The sequence below is a fragment of the Lissotriton vulgaris genome, chromosome 10 (genome assembly GCF_964263255.1).
Source record: "Lissotriton vulgaris chromosome 10, aLisVul1.2, whole genome shotgun sequence".
Taxonomy (NCBI): domain Eukaryota; kingdom Metazoa; phylum Chordata; class Amphibia; order Caudata; family Salamandridae; genus Lissotriton; species Lissotriton vulgaris.
This window is the reverse complement of record NC_141698.1, coordinates 262,089,403-262,111,525: the sequence shown is the minus strand read 5'-3', so window position 1 is coordinate 262,111,525 and position 22,123 is coordinate 262,089,403. Positions and strand designations below refer to the sequence as shown.

At 41.9% G+C, this 22,123-nt stretch overlaps 1 protein-coding gene across 1 annotated transcript in view; it reads right to left on the bottom strand.

Moving 5' to 3' along the window:
- Window positions 1-22,123, bottom strand: part of LOC147685082 (SCO-spondin-like) — a 1,395,910-nt gene that overhangs the window by 621,997 nt on the left and 751,790 nt on the right. Inside the window, exon 58 of the mRNA XM_086939757.1 lies at window positions 13,884-13,963. Within this exon, the coding sequence (XP_086795883.1) occupies window positions 13,884-13,963 (80 nt within the window). The remainder of the gene's footprint in view (window positions 1-13,883; window positions 13,964-22,123) is intronic.

Below are 22,123 nucleotides of genomic sequence, written 5' to 3'. Positions count from 1 at the left end.
GTCTCTGAACACATATCGAAATATGTGGACCATTTCATCCACGAATACATGATGGCACACTATCATACAATAAAGACACAAAGGATTTCCTGGGCAAAATAAAGAACGTCATATGAGAGGCAGACTTCATGCTTGTAAACATGGATGTTAATTTCCTATATTCAATCATTGATCACACTTTGGACATACAATGCTGCCATTTCTTTTTGAAGAAAAGAAAAATCTGTAACATATAGCAATGTTATTAGAAATGATTAAGTTCTACTTATATAATAAAAGTTGTTTTATTTAATGGAACCCTGTACAAGCACGTCCTCAGCAAAACCATAGGACTTGCTTTGTCCCAAACTTTGCAAACATGTTATTTTACGGTTTTGGGAAGGGGGGGTTTTGAAGGAACTAGAAACAGAGAATAATGATGACTTATTTGTCATATGGAAAGGAAGCAAAGACAGTGCCAGGAGATTAATTGACAAACTGAATGTGAATAAATCTCAACTGACAAACACCACTAGAAGAAAGTCTTTTGAATTCCTGGATGTAGTGGTAGAAGTATGAGAGAATCAGATGTGCACTAAACTGCACAGAAAAATAACAGCAGGCAACATTCTCCTTCACGCACTCAGTAGCCACCCAGAGACCCTGAAGTGGAGCATCCCCTTTGGAAAGCTGTTGAGGGCCAGAAGGAACTGCAGCAACCAGGAAGATTTCCTGGAAGAACAAGAAAGAATGATCACATGTTTCAAAGAGAGAGGTCATCCTAGATGGGTATTAGAAAGGGCCAAGAATAAGGTCAGCAAAATCCCGAGAGTTAGCCTGAAATACACCTCACAGTCCAAGAAAATTTCCAAAATCCGGAATCAAAATTGTAATATTATAACAAGTGAACCCACTTTAGCTGAAAAGATACCCAAACTCCCCCAAATCAAATACAGAAAGGGCAGGAACTTCAAAGACCTACTGGTGAAAGGAGATGTAAACAATAAACAGTTTAATACACCCTTGAGCTTGAAGGGATTTTTTCCATGTGGGCACTGCAAGGCGTGCCAGAACAGTCACATGCGGAAACAATACCACGCTCCAACATCAGAAAAGACCATAAACCAATTCCTTACCTGTGGGTCAGCCTTCAACATTTACATTCTAGAATGCCCCTGCATCTACGGTATGTAGGTAGCACCACCCTGGCAGTGAAGATAAGAGTCTTAGAACACATGAGGGCAAATAAAAACAAAGACCCTCACTACCCAGTATCAAGGCATTTTGCTGAATATCACCTATTGAACAGCTCATTGCTCACGTACTTTGCAATTGAGCAAATTGAACAGAACATCAGGGGTGGAAACAGAGTATTCAGCGTCAGTCAGAGGGAGTCCTAGCATATTATTAACCTATAGACCAAAACTCCTGGGGTTCACAACCAAGACAAAGAACACAATATACACCTTCATGAACACTAGTTACCCCAGCACTGATACAGGGTATGGACATGCTCCAAGTATATTTAGGGAACCCAACCATACTCCTAGGTGCAATACTACCAAGATGTCTGTGGTTTCGGTTTTTACTGTAAGAGTTATAACTTCGGTTTTTAACCCTAACCATATTAATAATCTTTGTTTTTTCTTTTAAATCACAGGAGGAAAGGAAGGGGCTGACTCAGAAGTGGCTTCGTTGATTTCTTCCCCACCCTTTTCTTCGACATCACTAGACAGATAAGAGAACCCTTTTTTTCTTAATTACATATCAGAGTCTCTCTTTTGAAATATTATCTGAATTGATAGATGTGAAATGGTGGTGGTTTAGAATTTCTTCTCCTTTTTTAGTTTGACTGTGGGCTGATAACAAGGGACAGCGACATACTGTGCTTGAGTGTTGGGGAGCACAACGTTGTACAAACCAAAATACTGCATCAATTGTCTGTCCTGTCGGAGTAACTTACCTAATGTCTAACACTGTGCTTGTATATCCCACCTCTGTCAAGGCACAACGCTTTATATAGGTCTGCACTTTCACATTACTGTTTTTTGAAGGACATGTAAGGATATATGATTTTTCTACCTAAGATATGGATTTCTTACCCTGAGTGTATGAGCATTAAATACACATCAGCAATGCACAGACTGTGGAATCTTCTAGGCTCCCAGAGGTACCTCTTTCCTTCAATCCATGCAAGGAAAACACTGTACAAGTAGATACCACTTTTTGCAATAGCATTATGCCAAATAAAGTGTACTGACTTTTATTCTGTGGGCTACCTACTTATAGTGTCTAAACATAGGGACTTTTAACCTGAATTGTAAGAACCACATTCCCACAGTGTAGAAACACAGCCAAAGAATACTATTTGGTAGTTGAACTGCTATTTCCGAGTTACACCAAGCCAATAGGGAGGCTACTCTAGACAGACAATGTACATGTATATTAGTAAAATATACAAATGTATTGAATGATGAATAAATACACACACACAAATGTACCCAGAGTTGTAATTTTAATTGCACAGCAATCAGTGCATCGAGCTGATGCTCCTACATATGTTCTATGAACCAATATCGGTGCCTGTAAATGATTCTTAGCAGGTAAATGCGCCTACAAATCATTTACTAAACTAAACACTGATGAAGAGGTGTGGCACAGCGGCCAGGGCGACTGACTCTGGAACCTGGGACTCCCGGTTCAATCCCCTGGGCTGGCGGCAGATCACCCCAGGACCATGTAACTCTGGCAATAGCTCGCTTAATCTTCCCGAGGGTCTCCAGCGCCTTGACACCTTCGGGTAATTAAAATATAATAGAAACACTGGTGTATATATTCAAAAGAGTTTTATATTGTTACAGAACAATGTGTAAAGGGTACAAAATCATTACATAACACAATGAGACCAGAAGTGGCAGCTGTATGCAAATAAATGTCCTTCCTAGTAACAATTGTGAACACCTTTTCTTAAATGATTAAACAACATTGAAAAGGAAAGAGGTGCAATTGTCGACGTTTCGGTCTAATGAGGCTTTTGTCCACTAGACCATCTGCAGGGCTAATAATAAAAATGGTTGACCCTTCAAAGTAAATGCAAGAGGACTTTGCAGTCCAGATAGAATAGGACTTTAGAAGAGTGTTGACCTTACGTATTGCACACAATGACTATTTTCACCAAGCTGACCAGAATATTTCAGGGCCAACTTGGATTCTGATTCATTTGCACGGAAGCACCGGGATGCATAAAAAGCGTGAAACTCCAAACGAATATTCAGAATGAAGTATGGTGATGTACCACCGTACTTAAAAATCGAGCAACCAAAGAGTGTGCAAACCTTAAGGCAACCTCCGCTATATGCTGTGTTTTGCCAGAGAAAAGATTGCTCAAAAAGTCTGTCTGTAAATTACAACAGTCCAATATGGACGCCATTGTGACCAACAACAATAAGTCCCTTTTCGTTTTCTGTGCATTCTACTATTGTCAGCTTGTCCCAGAATTCAGTGGGTGAGCAAGCCTGCTGTGTCAGGTGAAACGTGTAACTGAAAATAAATTGAGAGAGATTGCTTTATTTGAGTAACTTGTGGAATGTCATGTCCGGCATGCTCCGCCGGTAATCAGCGATCCAACTACCTCGAGGGAGGGGAGAAAGAAGGAGATGAAACTACGTGGATCTATAGCTATATATACTTCCATCATGCAGTGCTCCTGGGAGGCGCAGCGCAATTAACACACCTGCCTGTGGGAGGAGGAGTCGAGAGACTGCTATTAAGGGAGAGGTCTCTAGAGCCAACAAAATATCTTTAGTTTGTGGGACCGGCACTGATGACGGCCATTTCGGCCAGAAACGCGTCTGCCATAACGTTTCACGGACTACAGGAGTGCGTTTGTGATGAACCAAATAAATCCTTTGTTTGTGCCCGGAGCATGTGTCCCGCTGATTTTTTCTTGAGGTCAGCATTGGTGGAGTGTGTAGCCGGTTTTCTGCTGATACCGTCAAGGGGCACGCCCTCTCGGTCTGGAGCTCCGCGTAATCAGCAAAACAGTGGTGCAGTACGAGGAGTACAGCGCGGCGCCCGCCCAAACCAGAGGTATTCTCCACATGGGCTGTATCTACGTGAGGGGAGAGAGGATGCAGCATCACGCTGCCTGATAAGGGCACAAAAGAAGGTAGTGGCCGGAACATCATACCCTGGACCTCTGAGGTGGAATGCAGTAAAGCGCCAAGAAATTGGGGACATTAATTTGGGCCTGTGTCTGATACATTTGTATGCCGGACCTCGTGGACTGCAACTTCCATCATGCAGTGCTCCTGGGAGGCGCAGTGCAAATAACACACCTGCCTGTGGGAGGAGGAGTCGAGAGACTGCTATTAAGGGAGTGTTCTCTGGAGCCCACAAAATATCATTAGCTTGTGGGACCGGCACTGATGACGGCCATTTTGGCCAGAAACGTGTCTGCCATAGCGTTTCACGGACTACAGGAGTGCGTTTGTGATGAACCAAATAAATCCTTTGTTTGTGCCCGGAGCATGTGTCCCGCTGATTTTTTACTGAGGTCAGCATTTGTGGAAATATATATATATATATATATATATATATATATATATATATATATATATATATATATATATATATATATATATATATATATATATATATATATATATATATATATATGTATATATATATATATTGCCCGAGACTGGCTCGCTGTTTCACAGACCATGGGCGCATCTCAATCCGGTGCGTACTCGGCGGCAGAACCCGGCCGCGTATAAATTTCCCAATAAAAACCTTTGGTTGAAGATTCTCAATGAATGCGCACTCACGGGCTGTATAATTTCCTCTCCAAATTTTATTTCATTTGGCTTTTGGCATAAGGGTTCCAGAGACAACCGTCGAGTTTCGCTATTACAAATAGCTTGTTCACGGTTAAATTGTTGCATTCAAACTAGCCAATAAAAACAGTATACACAACATCACGTGTTAGCTGAAAACCTGGATTACCTTTCTGATGCATTGTGGTGATTGTAGTATGTTGATGGAAAGTTTCTCTTATTTAAACACAGGTGAAGGGATTAGTTGTAGTTACCTTTGCTCATTCCTTGAGCACTATGTGGTGATCAATTTCTACACTCACGATGTTCTATGTGTAACAATCTCTCTGATAGATTTTTATACAAACAGTGTGCACTGTTTACCCTGGTGGAAAAGAGAATACAATTATCTTGTCATCACGCTACGCGTTATTACTGAGACACGATTTCGGCATCCTGCCCTCTAGTGGGCATATTCTATTTCTCTCACCGTATCGAACACTGGTCATACAGGTGATGTTAATGTAGATTTATAAAGTGTATTTACCACTAAGTTTTTAATATTTGATGTGTGTGTGTGTTTATTCCTTTATTTATATAGTATAGTTTTTATTGGAAAAAAATATATATATATATATGTATCTATGCACACACACACACGTGTGTGTGTGTGTGTGTATATATATATATATATATTCACTGAAAAAAACATAGGTTATAGACCATATATAGTTAGGAATTAGCATTTACAAAACCATGAAAATTCACTGAAAAAACCATTGGTTATAGACCATATATAGTTAGGGATTAGCATTTACAAAACCTTAATTTACTCGCACAAAACCATAGCAATTCGCATATATAGTTAGTTGCAATAACTATATATCGCGCACCCGCAATCCACTGCTGATGATGTCACATATTACATCATTGATGACATGGTCAGTGACATCACTGATGACATCACTGATGACATCTCAAATGACATCACTGATGACATCTCAAATGACATCACTGATGACATCACTGATGACAACATCCAGTGACTGTATGTTTCTGTAAAGTTAAAATATGTCTTACATATTGAAGAATGAGTGGATGTATATGTGTTTGTTGAAGGATTTAGTAGGTGCATGACTGACTGTATGAGAGAATGATTAAATGTGTCTCACTGAGTGCATGGGTTAGTGACTAAACTGTCTTAATTTGTGCATCATTATTTCTGTAGTTCTGTAAACTGCTGCATGTGTTGATCAGTAGCTATATGAGTAACTATATGGGTTATTGATTGGTTGCCCAAATATTTGTATGGGAGAGTGAGTGTGTGTGTGGGGGTGGCTGGGAGGTATGTGACTCTGTGCATAGATGTGTGAGCAGTTGATTCAGTAGATGTATGGGTTCAAAAGTGCATGTGGAAACAGCTGTATGGGCGGTTGACTGTCTGCATGAGTGTATTGGTGAGTGATTGGATTTCTCAGTGCTACATGTCAAAGTAAGTACATATGTAAAACACAGTACATGTAAGAGTTGACATATATAAATAACTGTGCATAAGAGCCAGTGAATGTGTGAGTGGCTGTATGGATCATTGTGAACTTGTATCAGTGATTGTATAAGAGAGTAAATATGTGTTAGTATATGTTTGATTAAGTAAGGTGTGTATAACTGTATAGTTGAGGAAATGGAGGTGTGATTGATTCTTTGCATGACTGACTAGGTGTGTGAGTAACTCCATGGATGAGTGACAGTCTGTGAGTGTCTGTTTACACTGATTGTATCTAAGGTTATATTAGAGTCTGAAGAGGTTCATCGTATTATCACATGAATGATATCATCAGTGATGTGATCAGTAATGTCAAATGAGATGTTATCAGTGATTTCATCAGTGATGTCATTTGAGATGTCATCAGTGATGTCATCAGTGATGTCATTTGAGATGTCATCAGTGATGTCATTTGAGATGTCATCAGTGATGTCATTTGAGATGTCATCAGTGATGTCATCAGTGATGTCACTGACCATGTCATGAATGATGTAATATGTGACATCATCAGCAGTGGATTGCGGGTGCGCGATATATACAACTAACTATATATGTGAATTTCTATGGTTTTGTGCGAGTAAATTAAGGTTTTGTAAATGCTAATCCCTAACTATATATGGTCTATAACCAATGGTTTTTTCTGTGAATTTTCATGGTTTTGTAAATGCAAATTCCTAACTATATATGGTCTATAACCTATGGTTTTTTCAGTGAATTTCATTGGTTTTTTAAAAGCTAATATCTATAGCTGTAAAATATATTCTTTATTCTATCACTAACGTGCCTCTTTCAGATGTATCACGTAGCCACGTGAGACGCCTCATGACGCGTCCCATAAACGTGACGTATCGTCTCTGCAGCGCAAACAAAACCCGTAACGTAAGCGCGCCAGAGCACGCTTACAGATATATATATATTTTTTTAACCTTAATTAGACAAAATCCACAGGTGCACATATCTTGAGGCCTTGCAAAGGCACATCAAACAAACAGTCCCTACAATTTTGCCAAGTTTGGTGGAAATCTATTCCTTTAAATTATATTTTACTGTTTCTCTTGGTTTTCCCCTTGTTACGCTTACCGAAACGCTACCCGGTACGCAAACCGGACGCTCCAAAAACACAAGATGTCGGACTCCCGTTACGCTACCGGTTAGCTGCCCGGTTGGCGTACCGGGAAGCGCCTCTACCGCGAAAAATCGCAATTTTCTTTTTTTTTCTTTTGCCCCGCGGGGCACTTTAATATCCCCCTCATCAATCCTAGGGGGTCAGGAGGGGTCTACCTTGCCCCCTTTCCTTCATTTCCCCCTTCGTTTTTCACCACCTCTTGTCTCTCGATCCTACTGAGAGACAAGATGGCGGCCGCTCCGGACTGTTTACAATGTTGACAGCCAATCAGCTTCTCCTCAGACTCCCGTTACGCTGCCGGTTAGCTGCCCGGTTCACGTACCGATTTGCGCCTCTACGACAAAAAATCGCAATTTTTTTTTTGGGCCCCGCGGGGCACTTTAATATCCCCCTCATCAATCCTAGGGGGTCAGAAGAGGTCTACCTTGCCCCCCTTCCTTCATTTCCCCCTTCGTTTTGGCCTCCTCTTGTCTCTCGATCCTACCGAGAGACAAGATGGAGGCCGCTCTGGACTGTTTAAAATGTTGACAGACACCGGAGAGCCAATCAGCTTCGCTTCGCAAAGCTCCGTTACGCGAAAAGTACGCGAACTGGTGCGCTATCCGGTACGCTGTCACAGATATATCTGTTTTTTTAAACGTTAGTTTCTCAAAATCCACTGGAGCACATATATTGAGACCCAGCAAAGGCACATCGGGCTAACAGTCCCTACAATTTTGCCAAGTTTCGTGCAAATCCATTCAGCCATTCGAGCTAAAAGTGAGGCCAAACGCCCTATGGAAAAATGAATGGGAAAAACGCGTTTTGGGACCCCCCTTTTTTCTCGGCCCCCCCTTGACGGAACCCCCCCAAATTTTTAGGGGCTGCTCAGAAACAAAATGTGCCGATTCCGTCCACAAACGCCAAAGTTATTAGACATAGAATTTTCAAAAGTTCCATTGAGAAAAAATCCTAACTATATATACCTACTGGCTATCGCCAGTAGGTAATATATATATATGTTACAAAAACATCCTCAATGAAAACAAACTCGCCTGCTGATGAATTCATGGAAATCTTTCTATTTACAATCAACCGGCAGCTTGCATCCAGAAGTTCTTTTTGCCTTATGCGTTTCGAAGTACCACACTTCTTGTTCACAGGCTAATCAGAGTTGGTGCAGTCACGCTGAAAAACACATTTATCTATATGCTTAATTAATTATATTGCACTCTGTGAGTATTCCTTTTAGCGCATGTTGGGATTTGTAGTGTTTGTCAGTTCAATCAACCCCTCCAGTGTGGTCTGCCACATCTCCGATTAAAATGTGAGTTTATTCAAAGCCCTCCAGTGGGCCACCAAATATAGCTTGCACAGTGATTCTTTCGCTTCTCAGCAGTTCCGCTTTGCAGACTTTGGTGGTGGTGCAGTCTTCTCTGGCAGCACAGCCAGCATACATGTTCCAAAAACATGCTCAATGAAAACGCACTCGCCTGCTGATGAATTCATGGAATTCTTTTTATTTAAAATTAACCGGCAGCTGGCATCCAGAAGTTCTTTCTGCCTTACGCGTTTCCAAGTACCACACTTCTTGTTCACAGGCTAATCAGAGTTGGTGCAGTCACGCCAGGCGCGCAACACCCATTGGGCTCACGGGGCATCAGCCCCCTCCCAACGTCGCGTGTGTCAGCCCCGGCTGACACGTCTTCGCGGGCTGGCGAGCATCTTAATTGCAGCCACACCCGAGTACTTAACAGGTCTTTAAAAGACCATTAATTGTAAATGAGGCTTTTGTTGTGTGTTCACCCATTCTACAGCCACTCTGTCTGTGGTTGGAAGAATTAGCCCCCCCCGAAATATTTTCAGCCCCCCCCCCCCAAATTTGGCTCTAGTTGCCCGCCTGAGTCACGCTGATAAACACATTTATCCACATGCTTAATTAATTATATTGCACCCTGCTGTGCCTCCTCGGTGAGAATTCCTTTTAGTGCATGTTGGGATCTGTAATGTTAGTCAGTTCAATTTGCCCCTCCAGTCGGGTCTGCAATATCTCCGGTTAAAAAATGAGTTTATTCACAGCCCTAAAGTGGACCTCCAAATGTAGCTTGCACAGTTCCAGCCCTGCGGCCGCTCCTTTACTTTGGTGGTGATGAAGTCTTCTCTGGCAGGACAGCCAGTATACATGTTCCAAAAATGTCCTCAATGAAAACACACTCACCTGCTGATGAACTCATGGAATTATTTTTATTTAAAATCAGCCGCCAGCTTGCATCCAGAAGTTCTTTCTGCCTTATGTGTTTCGAAGTACCACACTTCTTGTTCACAGGCTAATCAAAGTTGGTGCAGTCACGCTGAAAAACACATTTATCTACATGCTTAATGAATTATATTGCACTCTGGTATGCCTCCTCTGTGAGTATTCCTTTTAGTGCATGTTGGGATTTGTAGTGTTTGTATTCTTTGTCAGTTCAATTAACCCCTCCAGTGGGGTCTGCCACATCTATATATATATATTCACTGGGAAAAAATGTTATAGGGATGTTATAGTTAGGAAATGGAATTAAAAAAATAGAAATTACTGAAAATAACAAAGGTTAAAGGGACATTATAGTTAGGCTCAAGTTACCACTCATACAAAACCAGTGAGATTCACCCGTTTGTGAGCTAATTATCACTCATGCCCCTGGCCCCTGCAATGCACTGCTTATGACCTCACATATTACTTCACTCATTATAGGGTCAGTGACATCACTGATGACATTACTGATGACATCATCCTGTGACTGTGAGTGTTTTAAAAATGTTTATGACTGTTAAATATATATACCAATGTGTAAATACCGATTTTTGCAAGGGTGCAGGGGGTGTCACTTTGACACCCTCTTGCACCCCAATTCCGAGCAGACATGCCCTAAGGGCATGTCTGTGTGTCACATTGCACAGGTGTGCATGCACAGATGTGCATGCACACCTGTATTCGGTATTTTACCACCCAATTGGATTGGGTGGGAAAATACCGATTCTTAAAGCCATGTGGCACTCTGACATGTGCCAGCTACATCTGCATTTACAGAATCAGTATTTTACCGAGTCTGTATTTACCGATTCGGTAATTTTACCAAATCGGTAAATACAGAATCGGTAAAATACCGATTCTGTAAATGCATGCCCTACATCTGAAAACCGTAATACCGGTCGGAAACGGCCGAATTCGGGCGTTTCCGACTGTGATTAGGGCACCTACATCGGGCCCCTAGTCTCTTTAATTGAAGTCAAACATTTCCATTGGAATGAGACTGTAACCAGTAGCCGACAAGGGCTCAAGAAAGCTGGACTCCCTGTCGGTGATGCACCTTGGGCGGATTGGCGAGCAAGTAGGTCCCAGTCGCTTCTCAGTTCACTGAGCACTTTTTAGCCATAAAATCTGAAGTTTTGGATTTTGGCTATCTGCCCAACTTTAGTATCACCTCTAAGGGTCCAGGACTAGAGAAGCAAAACTTGAAGAGTCAGGCCTCACTCAGGCTGGATCCTGGTATGTGCTGAAGATGGCCGGAGCGCTTTCTGTCCCCAAAGCTCTGGTCAGGAGGCTAGCCCTTGGAGTCACTCTGGTAGTCCTGGGTTTAAGAAGCAGGGTAGGACTCTTAAGGTTCAAGGAATGCTTCAGGCAGCAGAGCACTCCTTCTAGGTACATCAAAGCCGGCTTCTCAAGTACGCAGCAGGCCACAGCAGCATTCAGTTCTCTAAGATCCCTTCCCCAGGTTCAGTAAGTGAACTGAAGAGTGGGTCTGAGGGCATTATTTTTACACCAGGTGCCTTCTTTGAAATAGGAGGGGTTTCTATAGTTTTCCCTTTGAAGTGCTTGGAAATTCCTGCCTCCTCTGCCCTAATTCCAGCCCTGGCTCCGGCCTAACTACATGCACAACGAGGTGGTGTGAAGGCCTGACTACATGCACAATGAGGTGGTGTGAATTCCTTTATGTGAAGGCAGTGCACAGCCCATTAATTATCAAGAGGGGTTGCGCCCAGCTCTGCCCACCATCCTACCAGTGATAGCTCATCCTGGCCCACCTAATACCTCCATTCTGTGGCTGTCTGGGAGGAGTAAAACAGTCCAACTGCCATCTACACCCAGTCATGTGACTCAGAAACAGGCTGCATGCACAAAACAGCTATGGCAGGAAAATTTCAACTTTCTTAAAAAGGCTTGTTCAAAATTGTAACTTAAAATCTGACTTCACCATTAAAGAGGATTATAAATTCCAATTTCTTAGACACCAAAGAAACTCCCTACCTGCTTCAAATCAAAAGTTAGCACGTATTAAATGTGATAAGTCAACTCAATGTTATAGTATGGCAGAGGTAGGCGTCACAGAAGTCAAAAGGAACATTTTTATTACTAAGACGTTTAAAAATTTAAAATAAATGTACAACCTTTTAATTACAATGCGCCCTGATCTATGGACTGCCAAGAGCCTACCTTAGGGGTGACTTATATGTAATAAAAGGGGATTATAAAGCTTGGCAAGGGGTTATCTTGCCAAATCGAACTGGCAGTTTACAACTGCATTCTGGCTGCAATGACAAACCTGGGATATGTTTTAAGGGCCTCTTAAGTGGATGGCACAATAAGTTCTACAGTCAGGACTACTAGTAGCATATAATTTGCACATCTTGGGTATAGGGTATAACACATTGCTAGGGATGTGTAAGTAAATTAAAAATGCCAATCTGGAGTAAACCAATTTCACTGGGTTTTAGAGAGTGAGCAGAAGTACTTTAGTACTAGTGAGAAGTGGTAGAGTGCATAGAGTTTTAGGACCAACAAAAACAAATTTGGTAAAAAGTAGGGTGAAGGCAAAAGGTTTGGGGGACGCCCACTCTAAGGCTGAAGGTCTAGCGCCATAAATGTCCTTTATATATTGCATATTACAAACCTAACTGTTTGTGGATGATTCAGATTGATGTAGCAATGCAAAATGTATAACTGATGAAAGATCACTCATTGATAAAATAGCCCAAGAATATTGATGGAACCTCAGTGGTATAGTGACTGAACATATATTAAGAAATGTGCACCTTTTAGTGTAATATAAAAGAAACATTGACCATAATCTGTAACACCTGATGAGCCATCCCATCAGGTCTTCATCACACGCTTTGACCATGGAACCAAGGCCCAGGCAGAAGGCGTCTTATTCCAAATGTCTACAAAAGGGAACTATGTTTTTTTCAGGGGTTTGTGTAAATTATTCTGGGAAAATATTGCTTTCTACAGCACATTAAAGTAAAATGTCTCACCCATTTTATACTTCCCACCTGATTTGAAAGCCACTCAAGCTTAATTACTGTGAACGCTTATTTGTTAGGACGTCCCAATCATTAAAGCAGGAGTTGCAGGCATAATTAGACTTTTACAAGTATAGCCTCAAATCACCACCCTTACAATATGGGAAAGCACTGTTAGCGTATTGCCTGCAAAACTTCTGGTGGGCTAAATGTTATATTTGTATTAATTGAAGACAGGTGTTTTCTGCATTATGATACACAATTCTGATTCAATAAAGATCAGTGCAAGATCTGGGATGTAATAAAGAGAAACTTGGGTTCCTCCTTCTACATTCAACATTCTCATGGCTCCAAATTTACAATTTCTACATGGGCTTATTCACTAAAGCCAATTTTCAGGTGCATGCCTACTTATTGATAATCTTTCCCTCGCCCTCTCCAGCTCCCTTAAGATTAGGTCCAAAAAGTAACTCCCAGGTACAATCTCAGTAACTCATTCCACAGATAAAAGTTATTAAGATCTTGTTAACCCCAAGGCATCACAACAATCTGCCTAAACATGTCTCACATTTTGTTTCAGTATGTCATTTTTGGAGGTATTGGACATACCCATATTTCCTCTTCTTAATAGGTAGATCATACTGTGGGGGCACAGGAGAGAATAACCCATAGACAGTGATTCACTAAATTATACGAAGTGTGTTAAAAGACGTTTTAAACATTATTTGACGCCTTCACTCCTAAGGACACAAAATGTTTGATATCTGGGACCATCTTTAGCCTCTCTCTCCTTTTTGCTGCTGATGTACTAAGGGAATGGCAAGGCGATACATAAGCCAACAGAAAACCAGACTTCAAAACCCCACTTTACTTTTTGTTTATATTGCTTCCTCCTTGATCAACGAGACCAGATTCTGAGAGGGTAGTGTCAGGGGTACCAAAAATAAAGCCATGTATAGAAACTGGCATGATAAATTGACCTCGAAGTATCAGCTCTCCTATAGAAGTAATAAAAACAATGACCAAGAGTAGTACATGGTGTCAGGAAAAGTCATCAAAATAAATAATAATAAAAAAAGAAGCAAGAGCAAGTGAAGACACAGAAAGAGAGAGAGAGAAGGGGGATACATAAATTCACAAGTTAATTTCTTACTGCAATATCATCACATGACCGGGGGCAAGCTGGTCCACAACTGCTATATACAGACCCTGTGACTGTTGAACAATTTGACACTGAAAGAAACAAAACCAAATGTGACATTAAAAAAGCAGCGAGAGTGAAGCAGTTGTTGAGAGTGTGTATTGTATTCCACATCTTACCCATCAACCCAGCTTCATTATTTAAAATAAGATTAATCCATAAAAGAATAAAATCAACAGCAAACTAAAAATACATTACATTTTCTACAAATTTTTGTCACTGTATAACAAATCAGTATCTCATTGTAGTCAAATTGATAGTACGTTCCTTGCCAATCTGAAGTACATGAAGTACATATTGAGCAAAGCGACCAATTGTGCATACATGCAATAGAATGAAGCAAATTGTAAGATATATTACTAGGTACGTTTAAGGTCATCGTCTTGTCAAAATCATGTTGGAAACAGATTCATTTTTTATTAAAAGTGCATTTACATGGAAGTATGCTGCTGTTTGTGGAAAGACATTGACTTTGCATAAATGGCAAGATCATTTTATTCAATATTAAAATGATAATAAAAGTTCTAATAAATATTTTAAAATACAACCTTCAGCGCTTCCATGCAACATTGTTATGTAAAATGCACAGAAAAGGATTAAAAAAATGTTTCAAATCGTCATAAAATATTTAGTATGACCTTGTAAAAGGCTGCGAAGTTGAGCCAATAAAGTGCCTTTTTTTAAGAATGCTCCTACAGAGAGAGACACATGATGATTCGGGAGCATCCGCAGGTAGTAAAGCGCAGGTCTGAATTGATTAAAACCCTAGGTTTCGAGTAACAGTAATAAAATGGGTTTGATTTGTCACAGGGACAAAGCAGAATAGATTTCGGATCAAATTAGCCAGGAGGGAAACAGATGAGACCTGATTGTACCTAAACGAAACTTTGTCAATGAAAGCCCTTTCCCTTATGTTGGTGACATACAATAGGTATGGCTCAACCCCTTGGCCGTTTGTAGTCTCACCAATTTTCTCATGTTAGGTCTCCTCACTTCACAATGTTCTCTTCTAGAGGCTGCCCCTTTCACAAACAGATCTTAAAGCTTAGCAGATTCCCCCTTTTAAATAGTGCGCAGGTTAAAGAATAACTCTGGTCTTCCCACCGTCTTCACTGATTTGTGAATATATTCCAGTCATGGGATACTTAAGCAATGATAACAAAACAGACAATCCTCTATAACATCTCTGTCAAAAGAGGCCTCCGGGTTGCTACAAATAGAGGACCAAAGAAGAAGGGGAGTCAGTCCTACCAGGTCCAACGCATTAGATAACCTCAGATCCTTGTCTAAAAATTTCTGTGAGCTACCTAGTCCAAGACCAAGAAGCCGCTGACAGAAATTATTTTCCTCCCTCTGAAGACTACTACTGTCTCTATGCCCCCATATTCCAGGCTAAGTGACAACAGATATGCATTTCAATTTATAGATTTGCAACAAAGGTGCAATGGATTTGCTGTCTACTCGGATGAATACATTAAAAAGGGCCCCCACTGCACTGTTAAATTGAGAACAGCGGTTGGAGAGACAGGACACAAAACTGGTATTATTGTCAAACATAACTCCCAAGTAAGGGAATTTGCTGACCTTGGTGATGTTAGTTCCCTTAATAGATATTGGTCTAAACTTGGTGCGCTGTGAAACGAAGACTATATAATGTGATTTAGTAGTGTTAGTATCTATGTCCAATTTATCAATAAAGGATACAAAGTCCTCAACTGGGGACTGAAGCCCATTACGTGTGCAGGAAATCAGGACTGTGTCATAGGCATATGATAACGCAGCCAGGGGACTGAACTTAATCCTCATTAAATCGTAGCAGTTTCTAATGAGGAAGGAGTCTAAGTCCTTTATGTCTGAAAAAAAGAGGATTGGTGCGAAGACGCACCCTTGGTGTACACCTCAAGCCAGGGAGAATAAGGGGGTGCATTCCCCATCAATACCAAACCATACCCTGGCCAAAACCTTGTTATGCAGTGTGTGCAAAAAGTCAACCAGATCCTGCAACATATCAAGCTGCTGAAGGATAAGACATAATTTGATGCACTTCTTAGGTCCATACATGCAAAGTATAATGAACACTTCTTCGCAATTTCGTATTTTCCCACTATTAGGTTCAGGTTGAGGCATTGCTCCTGTGCTTTCAGGCCTACCCGGAAACCAATTGAGTCCCGCTCAGGACTCCATTCTGCTTCACCCAACCTTCAATCCTGTGAAGAATCAATCAGCCTATCACCATGACTACAGAGCCAAGGGGTGAGATTGGCCCGTAGCAGCGTGGCTCATGCCTAAGGTCGGTCTTAAAAATTGGTATGATGGTAGCTTGCTGGCATGAGCTGGGAATCTTACAGGAGAAAGCAGCATTTACATTGATGGTGATAAGGGGTGCTCAAAGATCAATATTGCTTTTATACATGTCCATGGGAACCCCATCCAGTCCCAGGGCTTTGCTTGAGGCGCTATAATTGATGGCCTTTGCTATATCATCAAGGTCAAACCTAATTGTTAAGGCGAAAGAGGGACATATATTATACTGCTCATCAGACGTTGGGCCTTCAAAAGGATAAATATACTTAAAGTGGTCAAGCCAGCTCTGCAGAGTGATATTTGGGCCCATCCGCACACCTATTTATTGGATGCTGTTTATATTTGACAATTGCCCAGCATTTTTTAGGGTCCCTATCCTTACAGGTAGTAAGAAGGCTATTTCATGCCTCTTCCTTGATAGCTGCCTTACGCTTTTTAATTGTAGACTTATAGTGCTGCCTGGCTTTAAGTATATTATCCCAATCTCAATACCTGGAATTTAGGTCATTCCTCAAATTTTGGTTTGCAGCCCTACATTCCCTGTCAAAGCACCCTGGGCTGGTGATGAATACACAGTTGGGCATGAATGTGAGCGTAGATTTAATATGACTATTTAGTGATTCTAAAGAGGTTATGATCTCCAGGGCTGATCAATTTTCAGACAGAAGGTGATCCAAGATCAGGGTCATATTGGCCCTGACACCTTATCTGTTACATGGGGGATGTCTATCCCTTTCCATCTGACGTCCTTTGACGGCCAGGTTGGTTACACCTTTCAGCATAATGGGTTATTGTGCTAGTGGCAAGTTTAGGGTAATTTCAATAGGATTGTGATCACTATATCCACTGGAGATAGCTCCCCAGCCAAGTAACAATTAGTCAGCTCCCAAGAAAAAAAGGCATGGTCTATGGTTGTACCTTGTCCCCTGCCTATAAAGGTCCGGATATATAATTCCTGATTTACCCCAATTTCAACAAAGTTACAAAAATTCTATTCCAATACATTGAGCAGAAGTGTTTGCCCTCTGTTATTGATCACACCACCTGATCGCATCAGGGTAAAAACAGCAGAAGGGTCAAAGATAGTGGCAGAAGGGTCAAGATAGTGTTGCAAAGACCAGTTTTGGCATTGAAGTCTCCCCCGAAAAAATGCTGGAAACCCACCCAGCTTACGCTCTGCTCTATGTTTTAGTATCCCAGTAGCGTTAACTAGTCCCCTAATTTGGCAGCCCAATACCAATATATCGTTATAAAAAATGTTCCAGAAGAAATTAAAAGAGAAGTGATGAACAACCCATAAAATCTGAATCCGAGTTATTGCATACAATTGAAGTAATAGAAAGAAGTTTATCTGCACCATGGTCACCAGCATCCCCCCCCCCCCCCGTCCCAAGGTCTCCCTCCCGCTGAACATGTTGCTTGGATAGAAAAAGTTTCAAACCTGTCCAATGCAATCTCCCCCATTGTCCATGTTTTCTGCAACATTATAATACCATATTTAGAAATAAGGGAGAACCCATTTGGATCTTCCACTTTGGACCACAAGCTCACAGTGTTCCATGATATTAGCACTGCCTAGTTGGTAGCAATCGCCCCACATGGCTAGGCTGTGCCACTAAGGTTGAACAGGCCCCAGTTTTATCAACCACAACTGTTTCCCTAACCTCTGACCCCAGTCAGTCTGAATCCTTAATATCCTTCATGCCAGAGAGGGTATTAAATCTGCTGAAGGTGAGAAAATATGGTGCAGGGGCTCTGTACTTAAGAACCACTGGCCTAAGGACCAGGCCCCTCCTGGGAGATTTAAGACTCGTTGTTGGCCCACTAGATATAAGAATGTGAGCAGGCTGGGGTCCATCAAGGTAATGATAAAAATAGACTAATGGTAAGGCTGTTGTACTTTTATTCCTGAGAAGATCCTTTACAGGATAATAATCATGTGATAACATTAGGCGTTCGGTGAGGGCCAGGTTCCCTCAGTTGACAACCGCACAGTCCTCTGACAAGGTCTTACAAGAAGGACCTATCCAACCCACCCCAGACAAATAGCTTGTCATCAAACTCTGCAAAATCAAAGTCCATTTTTTTATTTAGCCCATGGCATACTTTGTTCTCAAGGCTAAGGTGTGTTTCTTCTTTGGTTTGAGACAGGCATAGCACCCTAGTCAGGACCACAACATAAGGCCTACCTTTGGGTGGGAGGTTAAGGCAAATCACGTTAACAGCCAGGGGACATAAACTGTGCAGCTCGATACTCTCTCTGGTTCCATGATTTGGATTGGCATCATGGTTTACTGCAGGCCTAATGAGCAGAGGACCCTCATCCCACACAGATGTATAAGTATCCTCTTGAGTCTCCTCAAGATGTCAGTACAGGAGGGGCCACTGTACTGAATGAGCTGGTGTGCTCTGCCGCCATAATAAGAGTAGAATTACAGTTCCTCAATTTTGATACCATAGATATAAAAACTTGTTTTTTCATCCATGAAAGGAGCTTCACAAATTTGGATTACAGTCTTCAATTTCTCAAGCATCTGAATGAATATGCAGTCCCATTTCTGAGGCCCAGGGAAAATGCCATGTCCTGTCCCAGGGGAATCACAATTGTCCATTGCTTTTCCAGCAGCTTTCCTTTTCTCCTTATCTTTATTTTTAATTTCAGAGGCTCCAACCTTTGCATGCCCTGTAGCCGGATGTATGACGTTACAACGCATACTTTTACAACGCCTACCTTTACAACACAATTTTACACCGCAACATCCATTACAACGCATACCATTACAATGCATGCCATTACAACGAATACTTTAAAACTACCTTTACAACGCATTCCACTACAACGCATACTACATTTACAACACATACCATTACAATGCATAACATTACATTGCATGTAAGGTAAGTATTGGATAGTGTAGGGGTAAAAATTACTATTCTAACTCCAGGGGGTTTAACAGTAGGGTAAGTGTTGGATAGTGTAGGGGTTAAAGTTACTATTCTAACTCCAGGGGATGAAACAGTAGGGTAAGTGTTGGATAGTGTAGGGGTAAAAATTACTATTCTAACTCCAGGGGCTGCAACAGTAGGGTAAGTGTTGGATAGTGTAAGGGTACTATGTGATGTAATGCTATGTGTTGTAATGCTTTGCGTTGTAATGGTATGCGTTGTAATGACTGCGTTGTTAAGGCATGCGTTGTAGTGGTGTGCGTTGCAGTGTCATGCGTTGTAATGGTTGCGTTGTAAATGCATGCGTTGTAATGGATGTTGCGTTGTAAAAGTTTTGTTGTAATGGTAGTGCGGTGTAAAAGTTGTGTTGTAAAGGTTGTTTCCCCCTGTAGCCATAGACTGGTATTTCCCATTCACTGAAGATCCACACTCTGGTGAAGAGCTAATCTCCGAGGATTTATCAACAACGCTTGATGATGATCAGCACAGTTAATGCCCATTGCTTCCAGTTGATAAATGAGTGGGTCAGTGTTGTCAACTGAACCTTTATCTGTTTCGAGGCAAGGGATAGACAAAATATTGGAACAGGGGGCACCCTGCTCCAGAGAGTCGTTGCTCGGCCATGTCTATTTCCCTGGCAACAACTCAACCGGCTCTTGCCAAAAATGAGTCAAGAGTTGTATTAGTAAACAAGGAAGATCATGATTTGGACTTGTCTCCTTCTGGCAGCTTTTGCTTCCCAATTCTGACCCCTAGATACTAGGGTGGTTGATGTACAACTGACTAGGCAGGGGGAGAGAGTAGAGGTAAATAGAAAGGTGGGCATCAAGATGATAGAAATTCAGTAGTGGGACTGGCATCAAAGCAAGTAATCCACAATACTTACAAAAGGCCAAAGCCTGGTTGCGAGATGACTAGATCTACGCCTTTCACACAGACAGTCAGCAAAGTGGGATAAATCGACAAATTTTAAAATCAACCCCGAGCTGAATAAAAGGAAGTCCAACAGTGTCCGACCAAAATCAGGGGGGATGACCCTGCATTAGCTCTTCCTGTCGCTGATGGGTGCAAGACGGGACCAGCATTGGCAGGGCTTAGCCCTGGCACATCCCGCGCAGCAGGCAGTGTGTAAGCACTGTATAGGGTGGGGTGTCCCAAAAGCAGGTGCAGCAGAATGAGAGGGCCACCTCCTGGACCCTCTACAAAATCTTCGACTCGAAGTCCGGCTGAATTCCGCTGAATCATTCTCACATAGCTGGCAGTGTGTAAGCGATGTATAGCATGTGATGTCCCAAAAGCAGGTGCAGCAGATTGATAGGTCTGCCTGGTGGAACCTCTAGGAAATCTGGGGCTCGTATTCCGACCAAAGTCCACTGAATCCTTCAATTGTTTCAAAAAGCTTCTGCTGACTAGATGTGTCTAGCTTGGAGCTGGAAAAAAAACCACTCAGAAAGATGTACCAGTAACCGACAACAAAATGGATTACCTCATTCATGTAAAGTAACTTGGAGGGTGCGCAGTTCATTGTCAGTAGTTTCTTATTCTCACAGCGCAGCCTTCTTAATAGCTATGCTCTTATTTTCTAATTCATATCCAGAGTATTAATATATGCATATGATTCAAAGTATTCACTGCTTGGAAGTTAACAACCAGGTCTTCAAGAGATATTTAAACTTCACAAAGTCTTGGACAGGTGTGGATGTGGTATGTAAGTTGATTCCAAGGGCCGGTGAAGGAAAAGGATCATCTGCCAAATTTGGAAGTGCAAATGCAGGGGACAGTTAACAAGGCATTGTTGCTAGAGCTAAGGTTTCTGGCAGGATAGTAATGACAAAGCTTCTTCTGTAAGTAAGTAGGGACCTTATCCATTAGAGGCTTGTGGGTGAGACAGCACAGCTTAAAGGCCACCTGCATCCTGACTGGAAGGCAATGTGCCTCTCAGCATAGGAGCCGAGGGAGAACCATCAGGAAGGTTACAAACCAGGTGTCAGAAGTATTATGCACCACCTGAAGCTTGGATAACAATGTAATTGGCGGCCACGAACAGAGCATTGCCATAGTCAAGTCAAATTATGGCTAAGGTTTAAACCAGATGTTACCTAGCAGAATATGGCAGCCAAGGATGGCTTTCATCAATTCCTGCATGCGGTGAAACAGGCACCACAGATTGAGGAGATGTGGTCTTTCATAGATAGGCCTGAGCTAGCCTGCGAGTGAGGTTTTTCTTAGTTTGCCTGGGAGACAGGGCTCCATCGAGTTCATGGGGCCACCAGTCAACGGACCAGAGCTGATGGGTTTTATCAAACAGCAGTATCTACATTTTGTCCCTGTTCAGTTGGAGACAGTCTGACGTCATCCAAGCAGCAATAGTTCTCATACAGTCTATGAAGAATTGTTTTACCTCATCAAGGTCCTGACCAAATAGGATGATTAACTGAGTATCATCCACGTAACCTATCATATCAAAGTCACAGCCTGCTAATCAGTATTGTGTCAGAGACGGTATCAAAGGCTGCTGACAAGTCCAGCAGCATGAGCATGGCAGGGGAAACAGCATCTAAGGATAGATGGATGGCATCAATAACTGCCACAAACGTGGCCTCAGTGCTGTGGCAAGCTCTGAATCCGGATTTGCAGGGGTCAAGAATCTTATGGTCCTCCACAAAATCGTAGGTTGTTTATTGACCAGACTTTCCAAAGACTTTCCCAATACTGGGAGAAGCGAGATGACGTGTTAATTAGGCAGGTTCCATGTGTCTGTGTTAGTTTGTTTTAAATATTGGCGACTCCTGTGCGGCCTTCCAGGCTGGGGGTATTTTGGCTGTGTCCAGTTAAAGGTTGAAGAGGGAATGGTGGGTCAATTGTGGTTGATAAATTAGCAGAGATACTTGGGGGACATAGGTCACAGGGAGAGCCAGATGTGGCACTAACCAGCAGCTGAT